General features: G+C 36.3%; 1 protein-coding gene across 1 annotated transcript in view; it reads right to left on the bottom strand.

The window, feature by feature from the left end:
• The window catches only part of THSD7A (thrombospondin type 1 domain containing 7A), a 440,791-nt gene that overhangs the window by 48,729 nt on the left and 371,505 nt on the right, over positions 1–20,557 (bottom strand). The window contains exons 11-13 of the mRNA XM_024767036.1: positions 18,784–18,887; positions 7,659–7,853; positions 5,931–6,194 (exon numbers count right to left, since the gene is read on the bottom strand). Of these exons, the coding sequence (XP_024622804.1) occupies positions 5,931–6,194; positions 7,659–7,853; positions 18,784–18,887 (563 nt within the window). The remainder of the gene's footprint in view (positions 1–5,930; positions 6,195–7,658; positions 7,854–18,783; positions 18,888–20,557) is intronic.

Genomic DNA, 20,557 nt, shown 5'->3' with positions numbered 1-20,557 from the left:
CTCATATTCATAGTTATTTTTATCAGATGTACCCTGAGTTCCACAATGTCTTAAAAGTACATGCTCTTGAACTAAAATCTACTTGTAGATTGAGTACTCTCTGAATTTTAAAAAATTCAGTTGGGCACTTGTACCACAAATACACCCAGGATGTATTCCTTTTCTAAGTTTTGTTGATGGTCTTTTTTTGTTCCTGTAAATTCTAATAGAAAAAAACCCCACACCTGTGGCATGTATACTAGAATTTATGACTGAATAAGGCAGCATCTGGTATTTACAGTTCCTTACAACATCAAGGGATATCATTTAAACATGATCCCTGCTTTAAAATCATCCACATCATAACTTCGGGAGGCTGGTGAAATAGGATGTAGATCGCTTAGGCTATTAGGCAGTAATGTTAAATGCTGCCATATAAGGGTCAGCTATAGTTATAATATGAAAATATTTTATTAAAAAGCTTTTGTTTCACTTGTAAAATTTGTAGAGCTTTCTTTTTATTGTAATACTTAGTGCTGTAGTGCAAACTACCTATGACACAACCTGTAAGAAAGACTTTGAGTGCCAGCAAGGGTTTTACAAAATATCAAATTTTAATGGGCATACTTTGAATCCTACAGATGCTTAGAAAACCAACTGATAAAGCCATTCATTAATGTTCAGAAGGTTCTCTGTAATATCATTCATAAACATACTAGGCAAAGAGAGAAAGCTTGGAAGAATTAATATAAATCATTATATTTAAAACTTAATGTTAAAGGGAAATTAATCTTACACTAATAAGGCATTAGACAAACTATGCTGAACAATTCAATAGTGACTACAGTTAAAAGACAAACTGAAATAATTAAAAGGATGTAATGTGACCTACAATAAGTAGTACAGCTGTTTAAATGCCAGCATGATGGTCAAATGGCAGTACAAAGTACTGAGAATTTTAGAGTCATTGGATCATGAATACTGAGTGCACAAAGTCAAATGCACACAACACTTCAATATAATATTGTATTCTGCTTATGAACAGAGCAGTAAATAAACCCAGAGCTCTCTCTTATTTCTCTATCCAAACCAAAACACTTTCCTCAGGGCAATCATTAACTTGCCAATATCCTTTCCACAGAAGATCCTATAGACTCATTCTGTTTTCAAAATCATACCTACACAGGCATTCACTTTATAAAGACACATCTTTGCAAATTTCAAAAGTTCCCTAATGTTCTCTTGCCCACAACGGGTAAGCAAGTGAACTATCTCCTGTGAGATATTTTGCCTAAGACAGCATCACACTGTGATCCTCTAGGAAATGATCTTCACAGGTCTTTCACACCAAGGTTAATAAAGCTTATGATCCCTACCAAACCCTGTGAGTGTCTGCATGACCCAGAGAAGTAGTCTTAAACTTTAAATGTGTTATAGAACCCCCTGGGGATCTTGTCAGAATGCAGATTCCCATTCAGCAGGTCTGCAGTGTAGGTTGAATTTTGCATTTCCAATGGTTTTTCTGTGATGCCTATGCTGCTTCTCTGTAGATGGCTTTCTGAGTAAGAAGGGTTTAAATCCTAGTTGGCAAATGACAGCACAGGCTGACAGCCTGTTTTTGTAAATAAAGTTTTACTGGAACATAATTGTGTAATTCACTCATATATTGTCTGTGGCTGCTTTCATTCTATAACTGCAGAATTGGGTAGTTGTTACAGAGACTTTTTAGCCTGCAGAGCCTGAAATATTTGCTATCTGGCCCTTTAGGAAAACATTTGGTAACAAGTAATCTAACCAAATAGCTGATTCTTGAGTTTCCTCACGGATTCTCCAAATTGGTATTTGATAGGTATCAAAGCAACATATTACTTTTAGGCGATAGGAGACCTATGTATACTAAACAGCAGGGGCTCAGGAAGAACAGTCATATCAGATAGGCCTTTCTGCTTACTTGATATTAAGAGATGATAAAATATCACAAATAAAATTAAGTTCAATTTTAGAATATCTATTGATAGTACATTATGGCTTAAACTCCCTATAAGGAACAGCAAAGACAAATTTGCTGAGAGTAAAGACTGAAGAGAAGTGTCTGGAAGGAATTATGTAACTCAAAGAGCTCAAGACTTCAGCATCTGACATTTTTACACTTTATCCAATTTGCCTTCAAAATGTTCCTTTGAGATAAATCTAATAGAAATGTTATTCCTTATTTTCTCAAGGAAAGATGAGTGGACACAAAGAGAATTAAATGAACATTCCATACTCCCAATTAAAGTTGTAAACACAGGCTGGGAAAAAGCAAGTTGTCACAATTACTAATATAAACCAAGAGATTAAGCTGTTGTCCAAATCTGGTGTTGTACAAAGCAGGCAATTCTGAACAATAATCTTTAAACTGGAGTGAAGAGACCTACCAATATCGATATTACTGGACTAATTCAGTGGAATGGGTGTGTGACTATTATTTCTTCTACCTACCAATTAGTAGGAGGAGAGAAGCATAAATATTTGATGAATATCATATAGAAAGTTTGTGGCATGTATATAGTTTATTCCAAAGATCTTAGTTGTTCTCAATGATCTGTTTGATTATATTCCAGAACTGTGACACAGAGGGAAGGACACCGTCTGGAAAAAAGGAAGTGTCCAAGCCTGACTGTGGATCAAATACAGCTACAAAAATTCTCTCCACCTCTTCACTCATTCATTCATTCTACAAATATTTACTGAGCACCTACTACTGTTCTAGGTGCTTGGGATACATGAGTGAATAAAGTAGTCCAAGATACCCTCATCAATCTACATTTTTGTACAGGATAAAACATAAATAATAAATACAATAAATGAGTAAATTATATGGTATGTTATAGAGTGATACATGCTTTTGAAATACAAAAAGTAGAGCAGAATAAGGGCTTTTGGCAGATCTGGGTAGGATTGAGGGGCAGCATAATAAAATTCTATCACTTATGTTTAAATGAAAGTCTTGTATATGTGCACCTTGCATAAGCTAGGTTACCTCTAACATTCTTTAAAATATCAAGATTAAATGATATAATAAAAAAAAGTTCCAGAAATTCTACCTCTTGTTCTGTGAAATTTTAGAAGTGATTAACTTGAGAAGTACCTAGTACTATGTGCCAAGGCAATCAATTTCTAGTGAACCAATTAATTAAGATCTCAGAGTATTCTAGCAGTAAGTAGAAAATGTGTAATTTGGTTTTTTAATGATTTATAATCTGTTGCTAATAGTGACACCATTCAAGATCTCATACCAAAAGTAAATATACATAATTTGTATTATGATATCAGGATAAATGCCAAAAATGTATTTATATATCAACATTTATGCAGGAACTATATTTAATACCATATATCAGGATGGATGAACACTTACGTGGCTCCCAAGGTATACTTTAAGATCTGATTTTTGTTGTATCGATATATTGCTTTTCAGTACAGAGTCTATCCTTATGAGAAATTCCAGACACAATAGAATTGTGCCTCGAGTTTCAGACATTAAAAAAAAAAAAAGTGACCACATGGGAAATGACCTAAAATAATATACTTAAGCTGATGAAAGTCAAACTGTTTTATCAGTATAATAACTGATAATATGATCCACAGATGGATAACATAGATTAAGTAGAAATGCCATAAGGCCACTATTGAATAGGGTAGGGGATTAGTGTCTTTGTACTGCATGCATGTGGGGATCAATTTTATGTTTAAACTGAAAGCTGTAAGAGACTTTCTTGAAAGCCACTTTAAACCCCATTCCCACCATTCATCTGGAAGCTGCTTTGGCTGAGCAAAGGCAGTGCTCATAGAAACTGCAAGTTAGCACATGCCTAGGATAGAGCATCAAAGTGACAGCACTCCACTATCACTATCGGCACTGACACAACAGCAGCAGTAATTCCAAACAAATCAGGCAAGACACACTCAATTTCCTGAGACTTTGAGTAAAAATGTTAGTAGACACTAAAATATCCCATTAGCCATCCATCTTAGATCAGATTTAAGGAGAAAGGAGTGATGTTGGATGGACACAAAGAACTAAACTGGAACAGTTCACTTAAACATCTTAGATCCTTTCACAATCTCCATGAAGTTCAGTGCTGCCAGGGACCCATCTTTTTTTCTACATGTGCTTTTCTTCTAGAATACACTACTGAATTCTTCATGCTTTGAATTGACAGTGCTAAGGCAGAAAGTCTACTGCCTTTGGCCAATTTCAGTTTTTCTGTACTTTTATTTTCTTCAAGGGATCAAACATTTTCGTGAGAGTCACAAGATATTTTTAAAGTTTTTTTTTTTTTTCTAAAAATAAGATTGACTCTTAAGTGTCTTACTGAAGCTCTCATGCATCTAATTAACAGGTCAAGGTAAAAGCGAGGATATATGAGTCATTTTGAAAGCTCAAAGGTTATGTTAAAAACAAACGATTATCTTGGTGATTCACTAAGCATAACAATTTAAAATGTGAGCAAACACTTACATGCTACATTTCAGGAGAAACATTTGGAAAGCGATCTTCACTCTTACATTTTAATGACTAACTATGATCTTCTACATTATTATATCAGCTCAGAATGTGAAGTGCATTTACATTTTTCCTGGTATCTAATTAATAGCACCTATGTTATTTGATATAGAGAATAAAAAACTCAATTACTCTTACAGAAGTTTTTCAAGGTTTACTAAACTCTTTTTAGTTATTGTTCTAAATGCATGGAATAATCTTAAACATAGCAATGCATGCATGCAAAATACTTATATCTAGAACTTCAACATAATGGACTCTTACAATGGGGGCTTATATCACTAGACTTTGATAAAACAGTAATTATGAGATAAGGTAAAAAATAAAAGTCACGGTTTTTGGAAACTGTTTTGGGGACAGATTTAAGAGATTCCATAAATGTGTCACCATGATACCCCATAATGGTTTATATATGTGAGATGGTCCTATTAGTTCATGTTGTTTTCTGAACCATATAATAAAAATAGAGGAGCACTGTTCCAACTGCAGAAGTTACTTCAGCAAGGTTGGAGGGTAACCCTCTCTCCCAGTAATTTAACTTATCTTTGTTAGGCCACCCCCATGAAGAGAGGAGAATCACTGTCCAGTGTTTGCAAATATGTGACATCCATGATTCAGGCTGACGCACGGTAAACTGATCTTATTCCATAATAAAAGGACAGATATATTAACATAAAAGAATGAAGAAATACTGCTTAAGGCTGACTATATTATGATGTAGAATGAAAGAGTTCACTGCATGCTCTGGTCAAAACCACTCTTTATAAACTTCGGGCAATTCAATTATTGTCACAGTATTTTAGCTTCTTTTTGATTTTTTGTTTGTTTGTTTGGAAATCAAAAGTTTCCAAAGTGTATGTACCTTTCTCTAGTTTTGTTTGTTTGGGCCAATCTCAGCTTAATGAGGAATAAACGAGATGTTTGAGTTTTCACCAACTGCAGCTTTCAGTCTTTCTCCTCTGCCACTTGATATTTTAGGCACATCGCATATCTTGCCAGTTCGGTTATTAAAAGTCTGTCTAGTTTAACACTTTATTCTCAAATTAAATTCAATCTTCTCTTCTCCTCCCTCCTTTTCTGTACATGGACTTGTGTGGATTGCTGAGCCTAATCAGTAGACTCTGGATCTGCCCCAAGGGAGGTTTCTGGCACTATTTTTACCTACCTGTAAGGCTTCCTTATCACCAACTTTGGGACTTAGTTGCCAACTTCTAGACAACAAGTGCCACCGAATGTCCTGTTACATATAAATGATACAGCAATACATACATAGTGGTGCCCCTAAGGTTCCATTTAGAACACACCCCTGTAAACTTTCATTTCTCTCCATTCTGATACACTTGCATTTTACCTCCACCCCCAAAGACAGCAAATGTATAACAGTGAAGAAAAGTTGGATTACCATGGCTGTTACATCTGGATGTCTCCACGAGCCTGCCATTTTGATCGTAGCATGCCATTGCTTGGTAACGATATCCTTGGCCACATTCCTTGATGTCTCCTTGTACCTTCATTCCCAGCAACACTTCCACTTTCCCCTCTGGCAAAATGCAGTCTGACCAGTTCCCCACAGGCTGTGCATTATACTTGTCACAGGGACAATACTGCGTCTCAATCAGGGGGTACAAATGAGAATTTTTACATTTTTCCTTCTTTTTACTTTTTCCTGTGGAGAAAATTAAGTTGGAAAATATCATCATTAATATCAAGCATCCCTAAGTTTTCTCCTTTCCTAAACATCCTTTATTTTTAACCGTATTCAACAGTAGCCTATAAATAAATGCTATTTTCCCCCTCTGTAGTGCTTTCTATGTAGGCTTTTGTTAGCTCTGGGTGCTTTGCAGAGTGAAATTTCTCTTATTTTCTCACTTAAAAATAGCCCATTTTGAATAAGGCACTAACTGTTGTGCTGAATTTTACACTCCTCAAAATGATTAAAATCCTCTCAAATGATCATATGCTTTCACTGACTGGGGAGTCTGAGGTAACTGCACAGTTCTCTCCTTTATAACATGTGCAAAAAAATGAAATGGAGAGAGAGAGTCACTGCACTGACCTGCACAGTTAAGTAACTCTTTTGTTAAGTCCGAATAGATGGTTTAGTTATACAGGATTACGATTCAGAAAGTGAGGTTTTTGCGTTTACTTTTCTGATTGTGATTTTGCATCTTTCAGTATTTCTGAAAAATAATCACTTTGACATACTTGGTGATTAGTGTAGGAAATAATAATAATCAAAATTAAGATATTTAATATCACAATAAAAATATTAGAAATGGTTTGTGAATAAATCGAAATAAATTCCCTTTTAAAATAAAAAGACCTTGAGTATAACAGTAATATGTGCCTGAAAAATATCATTATTTTAATTAGATCATAATTTATATTATGTCAGATATGTTATATACTTTTAATTATACTGCATGTAACTAATTACATGTTTTACATATATTTATCTCTAACTTTCATAAGCTGCCTTATATAATTTTCAACAGTTTTCATTATGACAGCTGGATCATTTTACAACTTTAAATTCTGAATACTCTACTAGCACCAATATTTTTAGGTTTCTTTTGCCACTGACAATATTTTTGAGTGCATCAGAGTTTAGTTCAATATGATGGCTCCTGTTCCTGCTCGTTATATTACAGCTTTTTGTCATTGTGACTACCTTCTAAAATGTGTTTTCAGGTACAGAATTAATGTCATATTTCTCATCTAGGATATGAAGGATAATCTGAGGCTGACAGTGAGAATGGCTTAAGAAAGTGAAGTGGCAACCTTTCCCCATGTTCCTAAAAAACTTTTCTCCAAGTACTTCACTGTCTGTAGGTAATGCACCAAAGGTACATGTTTAAACCAAATATTAATCTACCGCGTATTGTATAGGGAGACAGAGTTCAGTTTTCAAGGCTACTTTTTTGTTCTACTAAAGGTACATAATGCATCTGTCACTGCCAACTTACATCAAAATACGGCTCTGAATCCACTGTCGTATTATGTGTTAGTATAACAATAATAACACATATCTGTGCATTTTCCAAATACATTGTCAGAACTATCTTGGCCTGACTTTTTACTGTTTTTCTGCCTTGACAAGTGTTGGCTTTGGCATCCCAATTATTCTTACCAACAATGGTACGCTTTCTGGTCCTAACCGCACCACAGTCTCCACTGCATGAAGAAAACTTGGACCAGCTGGTAAACTGACAGTCATCTTGGCAGGGGATCTGGCAGGCTTGGGTGAGGGCTGGCACGGGGCCTGCATACCGGAGACACTCATGGATACCAGCCTGTCCACCATCTTGCTTTCGACAAGTAATGGCTAAAGGAAAAGCAAAAAGCTGTTTATCATGAACCTGAATGTCTGTAATTACTCTGTAATTTAGGAGTTAACCTAACATTTCTTACTCAGTCAAAGGAGTCCTCTTTTAATTCTTTATTTGCAGCAGAAATCTGGTAGGAGTGTTTTTAGTAATCACAGTAGTCATTAAATTGATCCTATAGGATTTTTAAAATAACAGATAACCCTCAGACACACACACACAGACACACACACACGTGCACGCACACACACACACACTTAGCAGTTTTTATTAGATGCTATTAAGGATTTCAAGTCACATGTGGAATATACTTAGAAATGAATTAAGAGACAAATAAATAATACATGGGTTCTGATCATAGCTTATGTTGAACTAAACATATTCATGGTGGTGCTGGGAGACACCCCATACCTTTAATAGTTGTTTTCATACCGTTGTCCACTCTGGGATTTCTATACAGAAGGGTCTTAATGGCAGCAAATTGGTTGGAAGGTTTGGGTGGAGAGAGAACACTTATGAAACTTGTGAAGCTCCATTTGCATAGAAAGCATGTTTTTGTTTTTTAAATTACGCTCAAAGTTTGTTGTGATGGCTTTGAAGTGGTTAGTAGTTAATGGGAGGAGGCGGTGTCAAAGTTCCCCACTTCCCTGTACAAATTCTTCACACGCACAAAGAACAACCATGAATTTAAAATGAAGACAGAAACTTTTAGCAATCTTTATCTATCACATCATAATTGACATTTCCAACAATTACAGTATGGACTTTCCAAAAATAGTCTAATAATTTTGGCTTATATATATTATTTTCCCCAAGACATTGTTCTACTGAATTTTTTAAACCAAGTCATAGTTTTATTATGTATTGAACATAAATGTAGAATTGCTTAAAGGTAACAGGTCTTAATGAAAAAGAGTAAGTGATGTTTAAGTCCTGTTTCTCCCTCAGCCATTTCCCACTGTTGGTTTTAGAAATACTTCATTTTTTTATTGAGGAAGCAGATGAAACATTTAGACCTCGGTCCTGAAGTTAAGTCTTCATTGAACTAGCTTAAATGGCCCAGTCAGACTGACTCACATGGCACTTTCAGGTTTGTGGTCTAGGCTGACACTGCAGCTGGTCTCTGCCCTGCTCAGAATTCTATCATCATGAAACTAAGATGAAGGAGCCTGGCATTTTGATCCTAAATTACAGTTAGGGCACACGGGGCCCCAGGTTGGACAAGACTCTCTGGATCTGTACACTAAAACTTAACACCCAGTAGTATAGGACTGTGTGATGGGGTGTGTAAAAAGATTTAACAATTTTAGCAAAGGAAGCCTTTCTCTGTGTAGGTGAACACAACTTGTCGCAACTGCTATAGGAAAAGTTACATAATTGCGCAAATGTAGGTGAAAACTCACCTATTTCTTAGCTATAGGTATCTCTTCATTTAATACGCACAACACTGGAAGAGCCAATTTGTATGACTAGACAGCGGTCCCTGAATTTTACAGATATGAAAACCTGGTTGAGTGGACTGTGGGAGCTTTTAGGAAGGTTATGTGACAGGAAAAATTATTAAGTGCTCCAAAGAGACTCTCACCACTTGGGAGAGGAGTTGTCTGGTACACTGTGGTTAGCAGACCAGCGTAAGGTAGAGGCTCTCAAATCAAGCTGCAGATGATAATCACCTGGATAGCTTTTGGAAAAGTGTCTATGCCCTTGCTAGACTCCAACCTTCTGATTTAATTGGTTGAGGACAGGGTCCCAGGCATTAACATCTTTTTAAAGTTCCCTGATGATTCAAACACGCGGCAGTAGGTAGTGTATTTCCACTGGCAACTGAAACACCTGGAATGCTGTTAAAGTTGAAGATTCTTAGATTCATTCCGGAGCTCCTGAATGAGATCTCTGTGTGTGAGGTCAAGGAAAATGCATTTATTTTCAAGTTGCTCAGACGATCCTCATGCACATTCAAGCTTAAGGCCTATGAGCCTGAGTATTCGAGTCACTAGGATATGTTGACCTGAGACTTGTTACTAAAACTGAAGGTCCTTTGGTACCCCAATCTCCCTGGCACTGTGCCAAGCTTTGGGAAATAAAGGCTGAGTGTGTAGGAATGAACTAAGGGGAGCTTAAACTTGGAGTACAAGGAGTGGACCAAAAACAGCATCCGTGTAGCTTGGAAGAATGTTATCTGTGGATTGGTGTAGGAGGAATCCATAAAGTGCAGTATATGAATAAGCTGACGTGATTTTGCAATTCTCTCTACACTCGCTTACACAGTTTATACATAGTAAGCTCTGATAGTTTGTGGGCAAAGTTGCCCAAGGATGCGCAAGACGAAGGATGGATAAAGAGGAAAATATGAGGCTTTTACTGATCAGAATATGTAGGAACCTCAAGAATGATTAATTTGGAAAATAAGAAATTTGACCATCAGAACTCTAAGCTATGAAGAGGGTCACACTGTTTATAACTGAAAGAAAACTACAAAATTAAATTTATGTTCTTTGAAATAAGCCTACCTTTATCTAAGCATTCCAATTTGATTCTCTGAAATAGAGACTTGACTAGAAATCTTTTAAACTAAATGAAATTGCCTTAAGTTCTCCATTAAGGTTTTCTCTCTAAGGTTCTCTTTTATAAATTTTATTTCATAATTGCTCCAACCATCGTCACATTAAGGGACACCAAAAAACCAAAATAAAATAAAGTAGAACCACTATCAATACAATTCCAGAAACGAATTTCTTCTGTGCAAATCCACACCATTTACATAAATCTAAAGCCTATATACCTGCAGTACGTAAAATCTCAAAAAGTATCTCAAGTAGGCGAAAAGAAACGATGTGTAAAATTCCCAGATCTGTACTCAGAAACCCACTCAGCACGTCACTCCCCTTATCTGAGCATTTAGACAGAGTACCTGGAGTGAATTACTCATGCAGTGTGATCCAAACAAGTAGCAACGGTACCATTTGTACAATATATTGAAGTTTATCACACATCTCAACTTGTTTCTATTCTGACTTGGAGGAAATACAACAATTCAAACACAGGAATGTAATCTCAAATGAACTTCCTGCTATTAGGGTGAAGAAAACATAAATGTTTGGAAAGGAAACCATCTGGTCTCTCAACTTTATAAATCTTAAAAATCATTTTTAAGACACTGAAACCAGGGTGGTTTTGACTGTAGAAAAGATGCGTCATCCTAAGCATGGTTTCCTTGCACACCAGAAAGCTACACATACCCAGACAATTGTATTTGTATTTACAGGTGCAGGATGCAAATCTTGTGTATAATGATTATGCAACTTTTCTTTGGGCTGAGGCCTTGTTAGGAAGAAGGGCCAAAACCCATGTTGCCCTATGGATGAATTACCATGAAAGCTTCTTAGTGAGGTCGGCATAGATCAAAATAATTATTTTAAAGTAAAATTCCGTCTTTAACACTATGCTGATTATATCCATCTGTTTTATTTAAATTTTATTTTATTTATATGAAGCACAGAAGTTAAGGGTCACGGACAGGCTACTTCCAGCAGGCTGAAAACCTAGGAGACATGCATATGACTACTTTGTGGCTTACTTATAAATTAAGCTAGGCAAGCTCAGCCCATCAATACTGAGGGAATGTTGGAAAGATGAGCAAGAAAGCCAGTTTCTTCAACAAATAAATGCTCTGAAAAAGGGAGCTCAAACTGTTAGATCAAAAGTGACTGAAGAAATATTCTAGCCAAATGCAATGTGGAGACGTTTATGAACCCTGATTTGAACAAACTGATTGTAAACAGGCATTTTTGAGACAACGGGGGAAAATTAAACGTGGTATGAATATTAGACATGGTGTGAATTATTCAATTTTGTTCAGTGTTATAATAGTACTCTTGCTATGTTTAAAAATATTAGGTATTTATGGATGATGTATATCTTACCTGGGAGTTGCTTTACAATACTCCAGCAAAATCTCTCTTTAAGGGTATGAGGAGTGGCAGATGACCAAGAGTGACAATATGTTAAAATCTGTTGAAGCTGTGTGAGTGATGACTACACGACTAGTCCTCATTACTACAGTCTCTCTACTTTTGTGTATCTTTGAAACTTCCCATGAATTTAAATAAAAATGATTAATAAGTAGAATAAGTAGAGTCAATTCCAGAATGTTTTCATGTAAGTTGAATTTTGAGCTATGTTTTAAAGAGACTAATAAAGGTTCCTGAAATGAAAGGGAATAGATAACATTGGTTTGAGCTAAAGGAACATGGATATCTGCGTTATGCATATATGAGTATGTAAATGGAAGGCTACCGATGCAGCTCTGAAGTAAATCTAATAGAATTCAGAATGGAGTTGCTCGTCCTCATTTTCTTGAAGAGGAATGAAACGCCCTTATTTTTCAGGATGCACAAAAAGGAGGAGTTCTATTGGTCTGTGGACTGTCCTTCGGCATGCGAGACCATGTTGTCATTTCGTTTGAATAATCAGAGTGAAATAAATGAGTAGATCTAAAATGTGCACACAGAAGTTCATTACAGAAACAGAATAAGATCAATGCCCGAGTGCAGTCAAAACTGTTGGATTATTTGTAACAAAGAGTTCAAGGAGCTCTGAGACCTTATTTATTAAAGTGAGCCATATTAACACGGTTTATCCCACAGCAACAGCATCTGGGTAGCACTGGAGACAGAGTATGTTCACCAGACTGAGTAATTAGAGAAGTGATTTTTTTCCTATGGTGTTACAAAAAAAATGACAATACTGAGAATGAATCATGTGGAAATAAAAAAGAAAAAGCTTAATGTGAGTGGGAACTAGTTACCAAGAGACCTAATTGTGCTTAGAAATAAGACCAAACCTATAAATAATGCAGGAGGGCTCCAGTTGTTTACTAGGTGGATTTAATGATCCTGGTCTTTCTCTGTGTGGAAGAGATTTTCACTGACAAGTTTGCCAAATTACACTTCCTAATTACAATTTGTGAATGTAACTCTGGCAGAAGGGAAAGAAATGCACTTTTTTTCCTTATTGATCCTAAATAGTTACCAATGATCTCTAGTCTTATTGATGCTTATAATATATGCAAAAGTCCTTCTCTGGGGACTTACTAGGAAATAATAATCAGCTCCTCGTGGAGTAGCTTAGACCAAGGTCAGCTAGATCCTTGATTGGGATCTGGAAAGGGTTAACTGCATCACAACGAATCAACTAACTGGGCATTGAGGAACCATCACAAAGACAGACATCCCTGTGTCAAGCTTATTTTATCAGCTATTTACAAAATAGCAAATGCTAATCATCATTTTAGGACAGGACTCTCATAGAGAGATAAAACAAAACCAAAATCCCCAAATCAACTAGAATGCTAATAGCCACAGAAAATTAGAGGAAGCCATTTAAAAGTAGAAATAATTCTAGAAGATTTAAATAATAGCTTATATAAACGAAGAGTACAAAAATATTACACGGTAATTAATAAGTATATTAGCCCAAAGAAGAGTTTAAAAATCACGTCTGTGCAAAATTTCTTTAAAGCAAGCTCTTTGACTCTTTTTACCTAGTTCTTTTTCTACTTCCATTATTTTCATTCCTATTACATAACGATCTCTGAAAATTAACAGATTAATGTGAGTTACTGAGATAAACTGGCCCAGATATTCTGGGCCTAACTTCAATAATGCCTCTAAGGTATAATCTTTTAAAAAGAACAAAGTGAACCAGAATTTAAGCAAAAGAGTGATGCGAAAGGTGTCAATATAGTTTAAGCTACTTAATTTAAGCATAAGATTTAATCATATTTGCATTGATGTCATATCTTAGTGACAGGTTAACATTACAGTGGACATTCCTTGGCAGGCAAGGATACAGAGGGGGTGGGGGATTACGATAGATAGGGTTGGCCCTGGGGATTATTAACTCTAGCTCCATCTAATTTATAGAAAGTACACTTGGCAGGAAATAGCATTAAGATCAACACAGAGATTGAGCAAGAGTAAATTTGAAATTATTTTTATAACATCCCAGCATCTAATCGATGATATTTTTTCATCATATTCCTGGTATAAATATGTCACAAAGTAATAAATGGTGGAATTAGTTATATATATATACATACACACACACACACACATATACACATTTTAAGTAGTACTGACATTGTCCTTTAGGGCAGTCATAGAGAAAAAATAAGTAAATTGTCCAAAATTGTCATTAATATGGGCCACCTCTTTTACTTTGAATGCAAATGCAATGATAACTCTAGCTACGGCTAGTATGGCTATGTTTCAGTGACATAGTCACTGGCCAATCAATAACTTAGCCCTCTAAATGCCATCTGAATTGTAGAAATGTGAGCAGAGAGAAGAGACAGCAGAGGTTACAGTTCCATTAAAAGTTTATACACAAGTGACTTGAATAGCATGAAACAAACAGAACCTGTTTATACACCTAAAAACTAAATAGATTGCGGACATAACTTCACGTTATTTGCATTTCTTTTACTGACAATATTATAGGAAAGATGCCTATTTCAAAAGCCCTCTAAAATTTCCCTGTGAGATTCAAGAATGATTTAAGTTTTAAAATTGCAAAATCCTGTTAATTCCATCTTTAAAATACGTCTTTCTCCTCTCTCTTTTTCATTCTTATACCATTAGATAAAATTCCCTGGAATACACCATCCTCGATATTCAAAGCCTTGCTAAAATTCTTTACTACTTGTAACTTCCTATTGTGTTCTAATGTAAAGCATTTCCACAGAAAGCACTTTCACACAGTTTTGAAATACACAGAATGTAGACTTGGTCAAGACTGCATTTACTTGACTGTAGTAGAATCTTCCTATCTTCTTATGCCTGGGTTATTCTAACTCAGTTGTGGGTAAGGCTGATTCTCAATGATTTGCTTTATACCGAGTGCCAGTGCTGAGATGGTAAGCAGTTACCATTAGTGACTCATTAAAGAGACTCTGGGAACATAACTGCCTCCCAGCTCCTTTGAAATGCATCACCAGGGATAGTTCCTACACTTGGAGCAATCATGCTATTAATAGTACTAAGAGTAAAAGTGAAAGTCTGTCTATAATGGCCACTTTTTAACAGGTGGCTAAAAGTAGGTGCAGGTGACTCAAAAGGAGAACAACAAGGATGGCTTGCTAGAAGCTGGTAGGTAAGTTTAGAGTTATATTTTTTCTACTAACAGGGAAGGTTCAAGTCATTTTAGAGAAAACGAATCATAAAAGGTGACCTTGTAAGTGTTCTGCTGAGTGAGGCATAGTATATGAGACATACATTATTTCTTTTCTATGCATACTTAGTAAATTAACTCCTTTTTTGGTTCATATGATATTTTTATTTAACTGAAGAAATCTAAATTATCATTTCAAAATGGAGTCCACATCAGAATGAAAGCCAAGATAAATCCTGTTCTTTCTGAGCCTTGAAATGCAGTGTTTTACAATTACAGCCCATCTCAAATCAAAAGCTAAATTTGATCTGTTTCAAGATTTCATAAGATTTCCAGTTATGAGAAGATTCATACAGAGTATTTGTTAACCTTCTTTAAAACAATAATTCCCTGTGCTATACAAGCTGAAAATACTGGAGTTAAAAATCATATGATCATCTTTGATTTAGTTAGGTCTACCTCTGCTGCTATTGTCTGCTACTGAGTCCTAAAGTTATTTTCCTCTATTGTATGTGGAAAATCCATTTATTTTTACCCATTCCGACTACAGTGGTTCCAATCTGAGCCCTTATTACTTCAACCTTGCATCGCTACAGCAGCGTCCCGGCTGGCATCCAGACCGATGTGTCTTATCTTTCTAACTTATTCTGTACACGCTGACAAATAAAACACTGCTTTCATCAGGTCCTTGCTCCTACCACTTATTGAACAAGGTCTAAAATACCGATCCTGACATTTATAGTCCTCTACTAAATTACCCCAGGCTCCAGCTCACATCTTCAGAGGTTCAATCTACCCACTTTTCTGTGAACACATGTAATGTTTTTGTTTTTCTTACCTCAAATGCTTAACTTACAGAATTGCTCTCATTTTGTATTCTTTTCTCTTTTCTACTTATTCTAACATTACGGTACAAGTCAAGTCCCAGCTCATCTTTTCGATCTTTCTTAAGCTCTTTAGCTTCAAATGACTGCTTTTGCAATGGACTGGTTTCAATTTTTAACTCATACTTGTTGGGTGATGTTACCAGTGATCTCATTTCCCTAAACAAATTAAATTCCCTGGGTTGAACATCTTCATCCCTTCCTGACACTCATGGCTCTTTCTACACAGTCTTCTGAATGCAGTCATAGTTATGTGAGTGCCTGAAATCAGAAAGTCTGAACCATTAGAGAGGAAGGGGGTAGCTCCTCCACAGTATTCGCTGACTGATATTAATCCTTACTACACAATTATTTTAGTTATTAAAAAAATCGCACAGGTCGGCATTTTTAAAGTCTCTGACTGGATAAGGGCAAAGATGGGAATAGCAAGAGTCTGACAGGTCAATTATGCAGAGTTCTGAAAACAGCCATGACCATCAAAAAAAAGAATCTTTTGCCTTTTTGCCATTAGTAAAGATATCTCTACTCTCTTAAGTCTCTCCTTTTCATGTTTCCATAGAAATATAGGCTCTAAGAAAAAAATATTTATCAAGGCAACAAAGAAAAAGATTAACTTCATATAGAAGTTAATTAAAGGAGTTCTTCTGAGTATATTTATGCATATATTACTTGTTATAATGCAACTTTCTCTTCCCAGATATCCCATAAGATTGCTGATAGAAAAAGTAGTCTGACAAATATGGCAAGATGAGGAAGCATTACTTAGGTACAGGCAGAGGAAGAGGCACCAGTAATAGGAAACCAAGAATGGGAACCATCAAAAAGGCAGGAGAAGGTGGCACTGAGTGAGCCAAAGATCCCTGTCACAGTGGAGGTGGGTAGATATTACAAAGTAGTCACCTAGGATGAGGAATAAGCAGAGGTTTTCAGATTTGGAAATGAAAAGATCACTGGTAATCACAGAAAGAAACATTTTTATACAGACTGTGTCAAAAAACAAAAGACCCGTGTTAATATTGTTGCTTTTATGCCTACAGTGATCTATGCACACATTCACTGAGGCCATGATCTAACAGGAAGGGGAAAGGAATTAACATTTAATGAAGATTTAATATGTGCAGAGCGCTGAGAGGATCATTATGTTCTCAGCCTCAGAGGGAGGAAATAAATAAGCCAAGGTTGTGCAGTTAAGTAACAGAGTTTGAAACTAAAGCTGTTTTCACACTTGCGCAGCTTCCACCACATCTTAGATTTCCTCCAGTGGTATTCTACAAAAATATGGTTTTCATCTTTTTACCTAACTTCATGTCACACTTTGCTCCCTGGATATCATCTGTGCATAGACTGTAGAATATGAAAATTGGAATAATCCTGAAAGATCATTTGGTCCAGCCCTCTTTTCTTTTTTTCCCCATCTAAATAAACTGATACCCAAAAAGGTAAAGGGATGAATAAAACTCACATTGTATTAGTGAACGAACTGGGACTAAAACTTAACGTTTTTTGATTCCCAAACTCACGCCTGTTTTCATCATAAACTCTACGTAGGGTCCAAATTGTATGCAAATGTATGCTTGATTCAAGGAGGAATTAGCGAGGCATGACAAGAAAGTCTTATATCCCTCAATTTCTCCATGAATGGTTTCAGATGGGGAGAATGACTTTCAATTCTAAATACCTAAGTCTCTATAACTGTAAAGGGAGAGTTATTTTTTAGCAGATGCTGATGGTGGAGGATACATAATGAAAAATAAGCATATGAAATAAAATCCTAAAAATCACTAGATAGTTAAGGTTAATTGTAAACTAAGTGTTACGTTTCAAATGAAGATTCCTAAAATGACTATCATAATGGAAGATTTTTTACAAAAAAGAAGCTATTCTTCGCAAATTTTAAAAAAGCAATCTTTTCACTGTAAAGAAAAGGGGTCCCGGATCAAATCAGCAAAAACTGGAATCTAATTCTGTGTGTTCAGAGTTCTACAACATCATCCAATACATAACTACAAATGAGGGTGCAAAGCATGTTTTTCTGAATTAAAAAAGGTAGTTGTCTATTCAATTACATATTCAGCTACATTTTAGATATGTAGCAAGAATTACATTCTAAAACTCAACATGAATAAAAAGAATCATGTACCCTTTACAGACTGAATTTGCTACATGTATAAATAATATGTTCCAAAGCTTGGAATGTAAGTATTATCCATAATATCTAGTAAATAATCATGGCAAGTTGGAAACATTTCCATCACTCATTTCTGCAAGAAACCATGTTATCTAGTAGCGTCGACAGATTGCAATCCACATATGGCTGGTTTAGAGTACATAAATCTGCCATTTAAAAATCAGTACTAAATATGAACAGAATTGGGGGTCGCCATGACAATGACAAGGATGTCGTTACTGAGAATTTCTGGGAAAGTTAACCAATTATATTACATTTTATGCATGCACGTATATAATGCATATGGGCAATGATGTAAGGATCTTATTGATTGTTAAGGTGACAAGCAAAGTGTTATGGAATCCCGTGAGCCAAAAGCTAATTATAAGAACAACAACAAAAAAAAGCTGCAGTGTACAATCTATGTCGTTAACGCTTTCAAGAGCTTGGTCTGATCATCTTCTAGATATGAATGAGGGGAAAGTTTAACCAGAGGAGTTAGGAACTAATGTTAAAGAACTAAGGACACAATTTAAAAAGTCAGGTTTCCGTGTTCTGGTGTAAGGTAGAATGGGTGGTAGCAGATTCTTAACTGCTTTGCTCTGTTTGCCTCGCATAGCATCAAAATGACAAACTCTTCAAGCTAGTGGTTAAGTTAGTGCTGTTGGAGAAATGCAAAGCAAATCAACGTGGAATGGGGCCTCCTACCTCTTGCCTGCCGTCCGGGCCCACAGCCCTCCTGCGCTCCAGGGCTGTCCTGTTGCACGCTCCAAGGGACTAACTGGCACCTGCGCCATTTGTGAGTCTTCCACCTACAGGGAAAGAACAGAAGCCTCATAGAGAAGAAGCAAACATACTAGTAAATCACAGAGACACAGTGCCAAGGAAGCATGACTTTGACCACTGCAAACAGGAATTTATTTGACAATGCTGATGAACTTAGTTGCAGGGCGGGAATAACGATGTAGACATAGAGAATGGACGTGAGGACATGGCGTGGGAGGGAGAAGCTGGGGCGAAGTGAGAGGAGCATCGACATATATATACTACCGAATATAAAATAGCTAGCTACTGGGAAGCAGCAGCGTAGCACAGGGAGATCAGCTGGGTGCTTTGTGACCACCTAGAGGGGTAGGATAGGGAGGATGGAAGGGAGACTCAAGAGGGAGGGGATATGGGGACATATGTATGCATACGGCTGATTCACTTTGGTGTACAACAGAAACTAACACAGTATTGTGAAGCAATTATAATCCAATAAAGATCTATTAAAAAAAAGTCCTATCTAAATTTAATTTAGATCTTCATCAAGGAATTATAAAAGGCAGCACTAAATATAAAAGTACTTCCTATTGCAGTGGAGACAAGAGTCCATCACTGTCAAGTTCTAAAGGAACGGACTCTACTGATAGCATTTAGCCTTTTTATTTCTTTTCTGTTAAGGCTGCACCGTGAGGCATGCGGGATCTTAGCTCCCCAACCAGGGATTGAACCCGTGCCCCCTGCAGTGGAAGCGCAGAGTCTTAACCACTGGACCGCCAGGGAAGTCCCACATTTAGCCTTTTTAATGATTAGGACTGCCAGCAGATGTATCCAGATAGTACCAGAAGTGATGTGTTCCACTTTAGAAAGGTATATTTATTTTACATTCAAGTTATAAAATTGCATTCAACGCATGAGCCTTTTGTATATATAGTGGTCTTTTGATTAGCACTGTAGGGGTAACTCAGAAGCTGCAATTTATAACACACTTCACAAAAACGAATCCCCCAAATAAATAAGTTTGGGCTAACAGTTAATGTTCATCATGAAAGCATGCAATTATACTGTTTGTCATCTCAGAATTAAACACAGATAAATTAAGATGACAAATTTGCCATCAATTTCATCTTAAGTTATTATTTTGGGATCACACATTCCACCGGTTGATGCCATAATATTTCATTTGTTGTCAGGACTGCAATTATTCACCACATCAAGTTTCAATTAGGTACTTTTTTTAATAGTTATGAAAAATTTTTTTTCTAATAATCAAGATGATGACATATAGCTTCAATAACCTTAATTTTCCTTGAGGTGGCCACACATGTTCAACAAAACAGACATCTTCCTAACATCACTGAGACAAAGATGTCATTTCATGACCCAGAAGGTCAGCATTTATGAGGAACAGGTGCTCTTTGGAGCCGGGGGAGGAAGGCTTAGGCTATTCCTGTAAGCGAAAAAGAACTGCTTCCAAAAGCATATGTTTCATAATTATTAATCACTTTTCTGCATTTTCTATAGATTATATCAACATAAGAAACTCTTCAAGCTCCTAAAGCTTATAATACAGCTTGGAAGTTTAGGCAAGTATTTGTGTCCCTGGAGATGATTTCAGTAACAAAGCAGCTCTTTAAAACAGGCAAGAGATGGGACCCGCAGTCATAAACATCCTCAACTCCCCTGAGTCTGCGGGCAGTGTTGGCTTCCTTTTCTCATT

This window comes from Neophocaena asiaeorientalis, unplaced genomic scaffold (assembly GCF_003031525.2).
Source record: "Neophocaena asiaeorientalis asiaeorientalis breed wild unplaced genomic scaffold, Neophocaena_asiaeorientalis_V1.1 scaffold70, whole genome shotgun sequence".
Classification (NCBI taxonomy): Eukaryota; Metazoa; Chordata; class Mammalia; order Artiodactyla; family Phocoenidae; genus Neophocaena; species Neophocaena asiaeorientalis.
The sequence above is the reverse complement of the archived record's forward strand: the minus strand, read 5'-3'. Positions and strand labels throughout refer to the sequence as shown.